General features: G+C 55.7%; 1 protein-coding gene across 1 annotated transcript in view; it reads left to right on the forward strand.

Annotated features, from left to right (window-relative positions):
• Positions 1-7,223, forward strand: part of NPTX1 (neuronal pentraxin 1) — a 9,626-nt gene extending 2,403 nt beyond the window's left edge. Inside the window, exons 3-5 of the mRNA XM_032241409.1 lie at positions 772-1,016; positions 2,234-2,413; positions 3,024-7,223. Of these exons, the coding sequence (XP_032097300.1) occupies positions 772-1,016; positions 2,234-2,413; positions 3,024-3,245 (647 nt within the window). The 3' untranslated portion in view covers positions 3,246-7,223. The remainder of the gene's footprint in view (positions 1-771; positions 1,017-2,233; positions 2,414-3,023) is intronic.
• The last annotated feature ends 8,584 nt before the right edge of the window (positions 7,224-15,807 follow it).

The raw sequence follows: 15,807 nt of genomic DNA on the forward strand, positions 1-15,807 counted from the left end.
GAGCCTGAGCTGTGACGACGCTTGCTCACTAAAAGTGTGTGGCAGCATCCTAGAGCAGTCACCTTGGGGAGCCCTGGCTCCAGAAGGGCGTCCCGGCTCCTGGCTGCCCTCCCCTCAGCAGGCCCCAGGCAGAGTCCCGGGAAGGGCCTTGGAAATGGGGAGATGCTCAGCCTCACACACCAAGAGGCACTGGTGGGTCAGATGCACATCTAGCACCGAGGGAAGAGTGTGGGCACCAGGGCCTGGCTGTCGGGTGGGGAGGCAGGAGTGGGGAGGCAGGAGCAGAGCCCAGGATGAGTGAGGAGGGGAACCCCGCCCCATCCTGGAATCAGGTCGGCCCCAGAGGGGGCTACTCTCAGGACAGCTAGCCTCATTCCTCCTCTGCAGCCACCGGTGCTCCGTGGGCTGACTGGGTGTGCACTGGCTTGGCTGTCCCCATTTCCTACTCATGCCCCATTCCCACCACGCAGCCCAGTGTATGTGCTGCAGCCCACTAGGCACTGCGCCGCCCCCGCCCCGGGGATGCCAGCACGTGGGAGTGAGAGCCGGCCAGACCCGGAGCACCGAGAGCTTGGGTCAGCTCTTTACGGACTGGCCCTGTGCCTTGGGGCAAAGTACTTGACCTGGGAAGCCACCCGCTTGGCCTCTCCAGAGTGGAGACTGGAGCCTGCCTTGGCCGCATCACAGAGCTTGGTGGAGACAGAACTCACTGACACACCCATAAGCACTTCCTGCAGGTGCAGCTGTCAGGCTGTGTCCTACCCTCCACAGGGCAGAAAGACAACCGCCCTGGAGACAAGTTCCAGCTCACCTTCCCGCTGCGGACCAATTACATGTACGCCAAGGTGAAGAAGAGCCTGCCCGAGATGTACGCCTTCACCGTCTGCATGTGGCTGAAGTCCAGCGCCGCGCCAGGGGTGGGCACGCCCTTCTCCTACGCTGTACCTGGCCAGGCCAATGAGCTGGTCCTCATCGAGTGGGGCAACAACCCCATGGAGATTCTCATCAATGACAAGGTAGCGTCCTCAAGGGACGGCAGGGCGAGGCCCCAGGGCTCGGGCTCAGGTTGCACGCTAGGACAGGGCTCCGGCCCAAGGAAAGGGTTTGCCAGGTGGGACTGGGTGGTGGGGTGGGGAGACCAGGGGAAGTGGGAGGGGCACCGTCGCCTCTACTGGGAGAGCAGGGAGAGCAGGGAGAGCTGGACGTTCCCAGATGCCTCCTGGGGTGGGTGTGGGAGATGGCAGAGAATGAGCTGTGGGGCCTGGTCCAGCCCGATGGTGTGATCTGACTCCTTCACCAGCTGGCTTGGGAACTGGCTTTGCCCCTCCATTCTGGGGGCCCAGAGATGCTCTAGGGTGGTAAGGGGGCCTTAGAGATGTTTCCTGAGTCCAAGTCTATCCCCCTCAGCCCCCTAACTCAGGGGAAGGACAGGTCTGTGTGACGCCCTGGAAGAGGACGGCACAGACAGTCTTTCCCTCCAGTGAACCTTCCCCCTCCTCCCCTGTTAGCTGCAGAACCAGCTGCCAGCTTTCAAACTGCCTCAACTCCAGACCAGCAGTGGTGGTCAGTGGCTAAAACCTGGGCTGGGAAGTGGATTCCAAGCCCCTGTTCCTGTTACTCTTCCCCCAAAGCGCTGTGCCATTCTGGGCCCCCTTTCCTGAAGCGAAAAGGATGTGAGACTTCTTTCCCCATCATCATCCTCCCCACCCGGAACGGTAGCAGGGGAGTGAAATGCCAGATCGGAGGCTGGTCTGAGCTTTAAAAGGCGTCGTGCCCTATGGCATCTCTCGGATCCTCGGCTGGGGCTTGCCGTGTTGTAGAGGGAGAGGGTGTAACAGCTGGAGATGGGACGCTGGAAGAGAGAGGAGGCTGCAGAGATGTCGCAAGGGTGCCTGAGCGGCAGCAGTGAACTCAGACACCAGGGACAGCCTCCAGCCAAGGGTTCGTTGTGTAGACTAGCGCAGAGGGAGGAGAGTGAGTAGGAGTGAAGAGACTGCACCCACAGGGCCCTGGGGGTTCCCTGGGTGGAGTGCTACATTTCCTGTGTGATTCTGTGCCCCACTCCCGGGCACAGCTGGCAGATGCGGAAGTCTGGGGCATAGGTGCCGTGAGGATTCAATAGTAGTTCCTGATATTTATCTTGCAAGTAGAAATAGAACAACTGAGGCCATGAAGGTCCTGGATTCTGAGTTGTAGCCCCGTACCCACCGGCGTCTGCCATTCTCCTTCCCAGGTGGCCAAGCTGCCCTTTGTCATCAACGATGGCAAGTGGCACCACATCTGTGTCACCTGGACCACCCGGGACGGGGTCTGGGAGGCCTACCAGGATGGCACGCAGGGTGGCAGCGGCGAGAACTTGGCGCCCTATCACCCCATCAAGCCCCAGGGCGTGCTGGTCCTGGGCCAGGAGCAGGTACTGTGCTGGGTGTGGCCGGGAAGGAAGGGGAGCCAGGAGGAGGGAGGTAGCCGGAGAGGTGGTTCCCTTGAGCAGCAGCCCGGGGGCAGGCTGGGCTAAGCCTGTGCTCTGGGCGGACTTGGGCTTGAACTCCCTGCAGGAGTGAGCTTTGGCTTCAGTGCTCTCATAGCTGCAGCAACATTTTCTCTGGCATGGGAAGGCCAATTCTGCTTTTAGTGATGAATAATTTAGTTCCCGTTGTCTCCCGTTGGGCACCTGGGAGGGAGACGAAGGGCTGTCTATTCCTGTTGGGCAGCTGCATGGCGTGGAGTGATGTCTGGGCAGGGTTGTCGTGGCTAAGGGACCAGCTGCAGGAGGGGCAGGGCCCAGGTGCCCCCAGGAGAAGGTCCAGGGCAGAGGTGGTCGGCACCATCCCTTTTCTTGGGCTCCCTCGGGGGAGGGACGGATGGAGGGCTGGAGAGTAAGGGACAGGGAGACAGAACGGCACCCAGGAGTGGCCCTGAGAGTCCGTGATGGGGAAGGCACAGAGACGCTGACCCCCAGCCTAGGGATGGGCCCTAGACCACCTGGAGACCCCTCCACCCTCATCCTCTGTTTTTCTCTGAAGGACACTCTGGGTGGTGGGTTTGATGCCACCCAGGCATTTGTGGGTGAGCTGGCCCACTTCAACATCTGGGACCGCAAGCTGACCCCAGGGGAGGTATACAACCTGGCCACCTGCAGCACCAAGGCGCTGTCCGGCAACGTCATCGCCTGGGCCGAGTCCCACATTGAGATCTACGGTGGAGCTACCAAGTGGACCTTCGAGGCCTGTCGCCAGATCAACTGAGCGCTGCAGGCCAGGCCGAGCCTGCCGCCCGCCTCCCCCTGCTTGTGCGGCGATGATCCGTTTTGTGCGTCTCTTCTTCTCTCCCCTTTCCCCAGGAATGAACAGAGGCCGTCGCCCCTGCACACGCACACGCACACAGCCTGGTTTTGTCCTCGCCCTGCTCCCATCTGTCCCTGAGGAGGCCCCACTTCTCTGTAGGAGCCCAGACTCTCAGGCATGCCCCATTCACAGCTAAAGTGGGCGCCGCGACGTTTTCAACAAGCCAGAAGTAGGTGAGAGGATCTGTGTGTGCGTGTCGACGTGTGTGTCTACGTGTGCGCGTGTGCGTGGCTGGGGGAGACCTTTTCTCTGAGGACATACTTCATTTCCGTCTTTCTTTTGGCTTTGGAGAAATCTCATGGTGAAAGTCCGTATTTCCCGACTTTGTCAGCCGCGTGCGTGCCCTGGGGCTGGTGCAGCTCGGTGCACGCATTTGTCTTTATTTGCAAACCTTTTTCAGAGTGACGTTATCTTTATATTGATGTAATAAAGGTTTTTTAGTGGTTTCTTAAGGGCCGGGGGGGCCTCTCTATGGAGAACTTTTACTTTGTAATAGAAGTGAATTGTCTCCAAAGGGTGAAGGCGGACTGTCCTGGGAGGTACCCTGTGCTCTCCCGTGGAGGAGAAGGGATGGCTGAGGTCACTGGCCCTTACCCCAGGGCCAGCCAGCATCCGTCCCTGCTGTTTGCATCTGAGAGCAGCACCCAGCCTGGGAGGCCGGCCTGTGTGCCCAGCTCAGCTGGCTCTGCCCCAGGACGGCCCTGGCCTCAGCCTTCCCACCCCGCTCAGGTCCTTCGAGGCTGGGGTCTGCACCTCCCTTCCCGCCTCTGGACCTGTGCTGCTTCAGCCCAGGTGTCGAGGGTGCTGAGCGAGGAGCGTCCCACCCATAGCCCGGGAAGCCAGGCCCCAGCACCCCTCTCCTTTGGCCTCCAGCAGTGCAGACCAGGGGCTTCCAGAGGGGACCTTTTAGGTAAGAAAGCCAAGTTTTGATGAAGACCTGGCCACATGGGGCCACTGAGACTTCACCCCAGCCTGTCGGTGGGAAGGCCCTCTTTGGGGGCTTCGACAGCCATATCCCTCCCAGCACACCAGGCCCCAGGTGCGCTGGTTCAAACCCCTCCAAGGGGGCTCCGGAGACCTCACACATGGGGCCAGGCCTGGCCAGGGCGGGGGCCTGAAACCCACTCCTCCATCTCACGGGGCTCACGGCCTACAGCAGCCCAAAAGTGTCCCTGACCGGTGACCCTGAGACCTGACCAATGTCCAGAACCTTTGCCTTTTTTTGTTCCCTGTGAAAAGCAACATGGACATTTCCTTCTAGTCCTTCCAAGGAGGGGAGAGAAGTGTGTGTGTGCATTTGTGTGTGGTGTGTGGTGTGTGTGTGTGTGTGTGTGTGTGTGTGTGCTGAGTGAGAAAGAAAGCAGGCTTGGGAGGCCCTGCCCAGGGTAGGGGGAGCTCCCTGCTCTGTACCATCTGGTGGTCGCACGCCCTGAGGGCACCCTGGACCCTGTCTCCAGGAGTCTCATTAGCAAAAGGCTGACAAGTCTTTCTAGAAATTCTACTGCACTGCCTGGCTCGGCTGCAGCTGCAGACATTTCTGCAGGAGGAGCAGGTGTTTCTGTCTTCTGTTCCTTCTGGGGCCACCTGTCCCCTTAAACACAGGTCCACATTGTGTCAAGAACCTAGTGCATCTGTGTGTGTCTGTCAGCGTCTCTGTGTCCGTGTTCTCGTGGGTGTCTGCACGGTACCTGGCGCCGGTCTGCAGCGCATCACTCCCGCGGAGGGGGTGCAGATCAGGCGCCACGCTGCGTGTTGTTCAACAGTGGCTTCTTCTGAAATCATCGTGCTTCATCAGCACCCGTCGGGTTGTGGCATCCTTGGGTCTGCAGGGATCTTCTCCGTTTGCATGTTCCTCGGGGTGGCGTGTTCCTTGCTCCCTGGGTCCAACGTGTGTTCCCGCACCTGCATGGACTGCCCGGTTCTGTGTCGTGTGCTGAGTGCCGCCCAGTGTTCTGTGACCACCTGTGTAGCTACTGAAAATGGCTGGGTAAGCAAGCCAAGGGTGTTGGAGGAGGTCAAGAGAGAGCTCAGTTTCCCTCTCCCCCTCCCCTCCCCAAATACACCAAGAAGCATTTTTAACGTGTAGGTTGAGAACAAGCCTAAAGGATTCCCGTCGCTGGGAGCCAGCCAGAGAGCTTGGAGTCGCCTCTCTAGACCAGATCTAGCCCCACCCTCACTCCAGCCGTCTTGGAGTCCTTGTGTAGGCAACACCCAGTGCGGGCTGTGTGGGGTGCTCCCCTGCCAGCCCCTCCCACCAGCCCCATCCCTGCCGATGTACTGGACTGCACACCACCTTCTGCCCCCGTGGGCCAGGTGGGAGCTGTCCATTCAGGACCACGAGCCATCCTCTGCCCTGACTAGCAAGGGGCAGAGCACACCCCAGTGCTTATGCCTCCACCCTGTGGCCTCCTGGCCAGCTCACCTTCCTCGTCCCTCCTCTGACCCACCCATGGTGCCAGGGCCGAAGCTGACCTTTAGCTCCCTCCTGCCCCTTGCTAGGGTCTGAGCCAAGCCCCTCGACTCCCTCACTGTGTTGACACTTGGCACTTTGCTGGTCCCAAGAAAGGTCAGTGACACAGCCGCAAATCTAATCCACGTAGTTCCCATCCACTCCTTAATCTGATTGATGTTCCCTCTTGCACTGAATAATACATGCCTCTCTCAGGTAAGCCATTTTATAAAACAAGAAGATAAAAAGCACTGTCCAGGCAGTGTTTGCTTTTGCTGAGCTGGCGTCCGACAGCTCCCTGGGTGTCCGGGGTGGGAGAGCTGTTGACAGAAGCTCTCCGGCCCTCAGGGGCTTAGATCCCACTTGAATCGTAAGCCTTCTTGCTTTTGATAACACGGTATTATTTCTCTTACTGTAGAAGAAAAAGTTTATTACCAAACAAGAGTATTTTTATGAAAGAAAAGGACAAACCTATAAATTAACCCAACCTATATCTCCCTTGAAAATACTTTCAGGCGCCACCAAAACGTAGAACTGAAAGCATGTATTTTGGAAGAAAGAGATACATTTTGTATGCTTTCTTTTCCTTTTGTAGTTTCCCAGTTTATTTTCTAAGACTGCAAAGATCACTTTGTCACCAGCCCTGGGACCTGAGACCAAGGGGGTGTCTTGTGGGCAGTGAGGGGGTGGGGAGAGGCTGGCATGAGGATCAGTCATTCCAGTGAGCTCCAAAGAGGGGCCACCTGTTCTCAAAAGCATGTTGGGGACCAGGAGGTAAAACTGGCTGTTGATGGTGACCCTGTGTCTTGGAGCTGACTTACTAAGTGGAATGAGCTGAGGATGTATCAGTTCCAACCTTGATGGAAGCAGCTTGGGTTACATGTGGTTCACATTAAGAGGATAGAATCCTTTGGAATCTTATGGCAACCAAATGTGGCTTGACGAAGTCACGGTTTCATCTCTTAAACACAGTGTGTAAATTTATTCAACTAACGATGGGAAACGTATTACTTCTGTACACAGTGGACTTACGTGCAATTTGTTGAAGGGGAACAAGTCATAGAAGAGAAAAAAAAAGCCCAATACTTAGAGTCCCAATTTTGTCTTTTTTGCCAAAAACAGAAACAAAAAAAAAGCAAACCCCCTCTGGTTGATATTGTTATAATGTATATATTGTATAATATGAAAGAGAATCGATGTATCTTACTTTTTCATTATTTGCTAACCAAAGCTGTACATTTTTCATATGATCTGCAGCCTTTTGGGTATCAAATGGGTCAAAACCTTGGGACCTGCCACCTCCCATCAGCAATTCTGGAAATGCACTATTTCTACTGGTATTCTTGCTTTTTTTTTTTTTTTTTCATTTTCTTGCTGAAATGACATGAATTGTTGAGTTTATTTTTACACAGTAAAGAGTGGAGAAAGACTATGGTCTCCTTAGAGTGTCTCTTCTTTTCCGAGGCTTGCCAGTGTCACCTCCCCTGCACCCACCCCTCCCTCACCTGCGGGGGGTGCATGCCACTCGTGTCCATTGCCCCGTGACCTCAAACAACCCCATACCACCTGGTGACCCTGGGATGTTGGGTGGAGGGGTCTCCATGTCACAGGGACAGCTGACACAGAGGCACAGAGAGGCCAGGTGATTCCCCAACTCAGCAAGGCAGCTGGGCCTGGCGTGTAGGGTTACTTCCCATTCCCCGTCCCCTCCTGGGTGGACTCGCAGTCCACAGCTGGACCTGGGTTCCAGGTGGCTCAGGCTTGCTGTGCCCAAGCAGAGCTGGCAGTGCCACACCACGTCTGCCAGCGGGTCCTTGGCCATTTCTGCTTGCCTTCCTGATTCGAGAGTCCAGGCTCCTTCCCACACTTGTCTAAGAGTGTCCCCAGACCCACATTACAAAGGGATAGATGGCCATGGGAACACTGGACCTCCGGCTGAGCTTGCTTTGCTGTCCCCCTTGTGGGACCTGGCTTGGCTCTGGATGTGTTTAGAGCTTCCGAGCTGTTCCGTCCAAGGGACAGAGGGACCAGGAGCCAGGTGGCCTGGGGTGAGCGATTCCAGCACACTTACAACCTGCAGTCAGGGTACGTGGGGCCAGAATCACCTGCCCGGTGGTTTGGTTGGTGTTGCCCACCTCATACACACACACACACAGACGTGCATACATGCACACACACACACATACACACACACATGCACATGCACTGGGTTGCCAGAAGGGACTGGTCACTCTGGCTTCCTGTTGGCATCACCCAGGGATTCCCTGCCAAGTGCTCTGGTGTTCCCTGGCCAGGCCTCAGGAGCGGGGGTTTGGTGGGTGTGAGTGAGCCACCTGTCACCCAGGATGGTGTGGAGGGAGAAGGTTTGGCTTCAGCAAAGCAGACAGGGAACCGCCTGTGGCCCTGCAGGAAGAGCCTTGGTCGGGAGATAGAGGCCCTGCCAGGTGGGAGGCCCCTGGCCTGTGTTCCCAGAGCTGTCCTTGCTGGGTGGTGTTCACCCCAGGGTGCACGCTCGTGGCCGGGCCAGGGTTATGCCCGATTCCAGCAGCGATTCCAGGTGACGCACTGCCTCGTACCTCTCACTCAAGCAAGTACAGAGTTATTATGTCTGTGATAATGTCACGCTTACATTTCTAATTTTTATCTGAGAGCTCATTCAAACACTCAGGTTCTTTAACTATCATTAGATGCAAAGTAGTTTCTGCACTTCTCACGCCAGCTTTTGGCTCATCCATGAATGCCTTCAGGGGGCCATGGAGCTAGGAACAGCAGGTGGAAGGAAGCCACGGGCCTTGCAGCTCGATGGGGTGAGGCGGGCAGAGGGACACAGCGCAGATGTCAAAGCCAGAGGGTGTCTCGGAAGTCATTGGCTTCGGCAGCCTCTCGGGTGCCTGAAGCTGTTCTCAGCTCACATGCTGCTGGTGATGTGGAGCTCATTACCCCAGAGAGGTAGTCTGTCCTATTTTCAGACAGCTCTGAGTACCGGCAAGTTTTCTTTTGCGCTCCCGTCTCTTTTTCTGTCGTTTCGTGCTTGGTTCCTTGCATGGAGCTACAGTTCCTGCCCATCTGTCCCGACACAGGAAGATGGGGCTCCCTGAGTCCTCACCAGCCCTGCCCCCATGCAGCAGCCTCCCCAAAGTGCGCTGGGCCAGGGGCGGCCCGCCTGCATGGCGGATTCTTCTAGCTCTGTCCCTACAGAGAGAGATACCACGTCCAAGACCTGTAGAATGTCCGCGCCTTTGAGGGTCGCCTGGCTCAGCTCCCCCACTGTTCAGATGAGGGGCTGAGGTCCAGAGGGGCCATGTGGCTCGTTCAGAGTTGCACAGCTTGACCTCCAGGAATCAGAATCCAGGACTTCTGACTCCCAGCTCAGTGCTCTCGCCTGGCCTGGCTGAACAGCAGCGTCCTTAGCTGTGCCGTGGGGCTGTGAAGATGGGATGAGGAGCTGTATGCACAGGGCCTGGCGCGAGCAGGTACAACTGGGGACAGGCCCCCCGACTTTCGGCCATACCAGGATGCCCCCTTCCAGGTTCCTCTCCTGAAGGCCGGACACCACCCCTCACTGTCCCAGGCCCCTTCTCATGCACCAGTCCCTCCTGGGATGCCGAGGACTCCAGAGGAGCTGGGAAATGTTGGCCGCAAGTTGGGCCATGGGACACCCCAGCTGCAGCCCTGGATTCCAGTATCTCCCATGTCATCCATCCCAGGAAGCTCAGGAGGTCCGGGGGGGCCCGCTCAGCTCCCAAAGGCTGCTTCCCCTGCCCCCACGCAGGACCGCAGGGCACCTGTCCTCGGATCTCTCCTTCCCCACCTGATAAGCTGCTCTGGGACTTGTCAAATGGCCTATCCAAGCCCCCTGACCAGTAGCAGGGGAAGCTGGACCAAGCCCTGGAGGGTCTGGAGATGTGGTTTGAAGTGGCCTCCTGCAAAGGCAAGGCTTCTGGAGGCCCTGTGTTTGTCCTGGGAAAGGGCATCTGGCTCCAGGTCCCCCAGCTGCCCTCTTCCTGTCTTTGGTGCTCCAGGAAGTTGGGCATGTGTACGGCTTTGTGCCCAGCTATGGGCTCCCAAGCAGGAGCATCCCAGCCGAGGAGTCCTGGCCTGTCTTCTCCCTGTGCCCATTCCCTGCGAGGTCGGGGGGTGAGCTCAGCCCCAGCAGCACCCTCTCGCTGTCCTTCAGCTTGAGGAGGTCGCTGCTCATGCACGCTCAACCACCCACGCCCACACACCCACAATTACGCACCCACACTCATGCACCCACGCTCACACACAGCTAAGCACCCATGGCCTCGGCTTGCTGAGCCGTCCACCCTATGGCCTGAACATCCGTCTCTCCCAGGTGGTCAAGGCCCGGCCTGAAGTCCTCTCTGGAAACTCCACAGACTCCCTCTGCACTCACTGGTCACACGTTCCCCTCTTATTGGATTTTAAATAAATGTTTCTAACAAAACTCCCTTAAAACCTGAAAATTGGCTGGGCATGGAGGCATGTGCTTATAATTCCAGCACTTTGGGAGGCCAAGGTGGGAGGATTACTTGAGCCCAGGAGACCAGTGGGCAACATAGTGAGACCTCCCATCTCTAAAAAAAATTTTTAAAAGCTGGGGTGGTGGCCCATGCCTGTGGTCCCACCTACTGGAGAGGCTGAAGTGAGAGGATCCCTTGAGCCCAGGAGGTGGAGGCTGCAGTGAGCCGTGATCACACCACTGCACTCCAGCCTAGGTGCTATAGCAAGACCCTGTCTCAAAAAAAAGACATGCCCCCACATTGGTTTGTTATGGGTTGAAATGTGTCCCCCAGAAATGCAGCTCCAAGTCCTAACCACAGTGCCTGTGAATTCAACTGTATTTGGAAACAGGGGCTTTGCTGTCTTTATCAGAAAAGGAGAGACCAGATATGGTGGCTCACGCTTATAATCCCAGCACTTTGAGAGGCCAAGGTGGGTGGATCACCTGAGCTCAGGAGTTCGAGACCAGCCTGGCCAACATGGTGAAACCCAGCCTTTACTAAAAACACAAAAATTAACCAGGTGTGGTGGTGCACACCTGTAATCCCAGCTACTTGAGAGGATGAGGCAGGAGAATTGCTTGAGCCCAGGAGGCAGAGGTTGCAGTGAGCCAAGATCACCATTGCCCTTCAGCAACAAGAGTGAAACTCCACCTCAAAAAAAAATTAAATGGCCCCGTGATGATGGATTCAGAGGCTGGAGGGTCGCACCCACGAGCCGAGGTGTGTTGGAGTGACAGTGAGACCCTGTCTCAAAAACAAAACCTGCAAACCCCTTTGTCTCTCAGCTCCTCTAAGAAGGACACTTACATTTCCTCAGACTGGCCTGGTCACCCGGAGAGCAGCAAGCTGCCTCCCAAAGCTCCATCTTCTCCACCCAACCCAGTACAGAGCAATAGGTTAGGGGCGGGCGCGGTGGCTCACGCCTGTAATCCCAGCACTTTCAGAGGCCGAGGCGGACAGATCACTTGAAGTCAGGAGTTCGAGACTAGTCTGGCCAACATGGTGAAATCCCAACTCTACTGAAATTACAAAAATTAGCCAGGCATGGTGGTGAGTACCTGTAATCCCAGCTACTTGGGCGGCTGAGGCAGGAGAATTGCCTGAACCTAGGAGACGGAGGTTGCGGTGAGCCGAGATCGCGCCATTGCACTCCAGCCCGGGGAACAAGAGCGAAACTCCGTCTCAAAAAAAAGAAGAAAATGAGAACAAGGTAGGATCAGACGGTCTCTGCAGCCCTTCCGGCTCTCTGGGGCCCAAAGACTGGCCTGCAACCCATGGGGACCGGTGGCATCCCTCTGTGGAGGCCATGGACCCTCCCTGTACCAGCCCCGTCCTCCCTGCTGGCCTGGGAACGTGGCCCTGCCACACCACTGGCCTGGTAGGCCTGCAGTCTGCCTCCACCTGACTTTTCCTCAATGGCAACGTCCGCACTGGAGCTTCTGTTGTCCTCCCTCTAACCTCAGGCCAGAGTCCTTCCCGCTGACCATGCTGGGTTTAACATCTGGACTCGAGTAGCGGCCAAGGTCAGGTTGTCTCCCCAGAAGTTTCTCAGCCACCATGTAAACGGGGTTCAGACAGGCTCTTGGGGGGTCTCCACCCTGGAGGTCAAGAGCCCCCACCGTGACCTCTTCAGCATCCTCCTGCTGAGAGGAGGGTGTGCGCGAGAGGAAGCGCCACAGTCCCAGCCTTGGAGACACGCAGTCGTTTGGTTCTGTCCTGAAAGCGCCTGGCCCAGGCGTCCAGTGGCTGTCAGCAGCAGAAGAGGAGAGGCCCCCAGAGGCCGGCTGCAGCCCAGAGTCCGTGAGGGCGAGTTGTGGGGGACGGTATGAGTCTGCGTGCTCGCGTGCCTGGAGGACATTGCCAGAGAAGCCGTCTGTCCCCTGCTGGATTTCTGTGCTTCCCAATTCAGGCCAAGGTGGGGGGCCATCTGCCGAAGTGGGAACAGAAAAAACACTTTCGCTGTGCAGAAAATTGGCTTCCAAGGAGAGGCAGTGCTCGGTACAAAACCAGCCAAGAGCAGTGCAGGCTGACAAAGCGGGGGCTGCTCCGCCAGGGCAGGGCTGCCCCTCCACCCTCTGCTCCCAGCGCCCCCCGGCTAGGCTTCAGCCTGCAGACCACCCAGCCCCTCCGACGTATCAAGCCCCTTCTTAGGGGCCTTTGCATAGAGGCTGCATGTGGGGGCTGCTGCCCCTCTTATTTATTTACTTATTCTTTGAGATAGACTCTTACCCAGGCTGGAGTGATGTGTCATGATCCCGGCTCACTGCAACCTCCGCCTCCCGGGTTCAAGCGATTCTCTTGCCTCAGCCTCCTGAGTACAGGTGCGCGCCACCACGCCTGGCAAATTTTTGCATTTTTAGTAAAGACGGGGTTTCACCAGGTTGGCCAGGCTGGTCTTGAACTCCTGACCTCAGGTGATCCGCCCACCTTGGCCTCCCAAAATGCTGGGATTATAGGCGTAAGCCACTGTGCCTGGCCTTCCTCTTTCTTTTAAAAATGCTCCTATTCTAATGAGACATAATTCACAAACCATGCTATTCACCCGTGTAAAGCGTGCAACTCAATGGCTTTGGGTATAGTACAGTACTAATTTGTAAAAATTGTGGTAAGTGTAAATAACACCAAACGTACCGTGTTCACCATTTTTAAGTGTACAATTCAGCGGCATTAAGGACATTCACAATGTTGTACAGCCATGAGGACCACCTATTTCCAAAACCTTTTCATTACTGCAAACAGAAACTCTGGCCCCATGAAGCAACAACTAATCCCCGTTCCACCCCAAAGCCTGGCTGCTGGGTGCCTCTACTTTACTTCCTCTGCTGCGCATTTGCCTGCTCGGGGCGCCTCACAGCAGTGGCATCGGACAGGCTGTCCAGGTGCCCGGCTTCTTTCACCCAGCGCCGTGTTGTCAGGTTCAGCCACGCTGTAGTGCGTGCCAGGGCTTCCTTCCTTCCCACAGCTGAAGAAGAATCTTCTGTGTATACAAACCACGTGTTGTTTCTCCATTCTGCTGTGGAAGGACAGGTGGGCTGTGTCCAGCTTCTGGCTGTTGTGAATAACGCTGCTGAGAACATGGGTGCCAGTGTCTGCTGGAGGCCTTGTTTTTGAGTATATACTCAGAAGTGTAATTGCTGGATCATATGAGAATTCTATGTTTAGCTTTCTTGAGGAGCTGCCAAACTGTCTTCCATGGCAGCTGCACCGTGTTCCGTTCCCACCAGCAGTACACAGGGGTCCGACGTCTCCACGTCCTCCCCAACACCTGCAATTCTCTGGTTTTTAGACAGCAGCCATCCTAATGGGTGTGAATTGGTGCTTCGCTGTGTTTTTGCTTGTTTGTTTTTGAGACGGAGTCTCACTCTGTCATCTAGGCTGGAGTGCAGTGCACCTGTAATTCATCCTGAGTAGCCGGGATTACAGATGAGCGCCATCATATCCAACTAATTTTGTGTTTTTAGCAGAGACAGCATTTCACCATGTTGGCCGGCCTGGTCTCGAACTCCTGATCTCAGATGATTCACTTGTCTTGGCTTCCCACAGTCTTGGGATTACAGGCATGAGCCACCTTTCCCGGCCTCTCATTGTGGTCTTCATGTGCATTTACCTGATGGTGAGCAATGGCGAGTGATGGTTAGTGAGTGATGGTGAGTGACCGTGAGTGACACTGAGTGATGGTGAGTGATGGTGAGTGATGGTGAGTGATGATGGTGAGTGATGGTGAGTGATAGTGAGTGATGATGGTGAGTGATGGTGAGCAGTGATGAGTGATGGTGAGCGATGGTGAGGGATGGCGAGCGATGGTGAGGGATGGTGAGCGATGGTGAGTGATGATGGGGAGTGATGGTGAGTGATGGTGAGCAATGATAAGTGATGGTGAGCAATGGTGAGCGATGGTGAATGATGGTGGGGAGTGATGATGGTGAGTGATGGTGAGTGATGATGCTGAGTGATGGTGAGCGATGATAAGTGATGGTGAGCGATGGTGAATGATGGTGGAGAGTGATGATGGTGAGTGATGGTGAGTGATGATGCTGAGTGATGGTGAGTGATGGTGAGTGATGATGGTGAGTAATGGTGAGTGATGATGGTGAGTGATGGTGAGTGATGATGCTGAGTGATGGTGAGTGATGGTGAGTGATGATGGTGAGTGATGGTGAGTGATGATGCTGAGTGATGGTGAGTAATGGTGAGTGATGATGGTGAGTGATGATGGTGAGTGATGGTGAGCGATGGTGAGTAATGATGGGGAGTGATGATGAGCGATGACGGTGAGCATCTTTCATGTGCCCCCTGGCCATTCACAGATCTTGTGAGAAATGTCTATTCACACCCTCGGCCTTTTGGATCAGGGTTGCAGTTGGTGAGTTTGCAGAAACCCTTTATATAGTCTGGATGTTAATCCCTTATCTGGGAGATAATTTACAAGTATTTTCTCCCATCCTATGGGTTGTCTTTTCACTTTACTGATAGTATCTTTCGCTGGGATGGGGTCTGATCTAGATTCCTTTTATTTCCTGTGCTTTTGATGTCGTATCCAAGAAATCATTTGCTTCACTAAATCCTACTCATCCCTGGCCCTCACCCCCAGTATAAACTAGTCCTCTTTGCCATTCTGCCCCGTCGCACCTGACCTTCCCTTCCAGGGCGAACCGCACTCTCTGGGTCTGTACAGTCCCCCACTCAGGATACGCACCCTGCAGGCAGGGGTCTTGTCTGTTTTGTTCCTCATAGAAATCCCTTCTGGCATGAACATTCTTGGCTCTGGGCTTTGCTCTTCAGAATTTTCCTTCTCTAAGAATCACAGAATGTTAGCGCAGATGTAGAGAGAAGAAAAAAACAGAAGTGCTCTTTGCAATAAGAACGAACTGCTTCACATCAGAGGGAAACAGCGTGACTCTTGGGCCAGCCTGGCTCTGTTTGGGAAAACACCCCAGGGGCTCTTCTGGATCTGAGGGGTGGTCCCTACTTTCTCCCCTGCCTTCAGGGGCCCAGGCTGGAAGGACAAGGTAAAGGGCAGAGAGTGCTGAACTGCTTGGACAAAAAGTGAAAGGGACTGTGGTTTTCACAGACATCCTGGGAGAGAAGAGGTGAGAGCCCATGGAACTGGGAGTTAGCAGAAGAAAAGAGGTGACAGGATCAAGAAGGGCAGAGAGAGACAGCTGAGGTCATAGGGAGGCACCCAGCTGCCAAAAGGTGCCCCCTGTTGCCACCTGTAAAGAGTTCTGTCCCGTTACTCCAAACATCAGCACATGCCTGCTGCCCAGGTGGCCCGTGAGAACGATGCTTCACAGGAAGGAAGGAGCTAGGTTGTGTCCAGCTCAGACCACCCCCCGAGCCCACCTTGGAAGCCGGAAGTACACAGGGAGCCAGCAGGGAAACGGGATCCTCCCTGACCCTGGGCTTCCACCGCGTGGGGGTGGGAACTGCGTTGGGTGGAATATGTCACCCCAAATCCATGCCCTCCCAGAACCTGTGTCTAGGGCTTCCTTTGGAAATAGGGTCTTTG

The sequence above is a fragment of the Sapajus apella genome, unplaced genomic scaffold, assembly GCF_009761245.1.
Source record: "Sapajus apella isolate SASKATOON/1434 unplaced genomic scaffold, GSC_monkey_1.0 scaffold48, whole genome shotgun sequence".
NCBI lineage: Eukaryota > Metazoa > Chordata > Mammalia > Primates > Cebidae > Sapajus > Sapajus apella.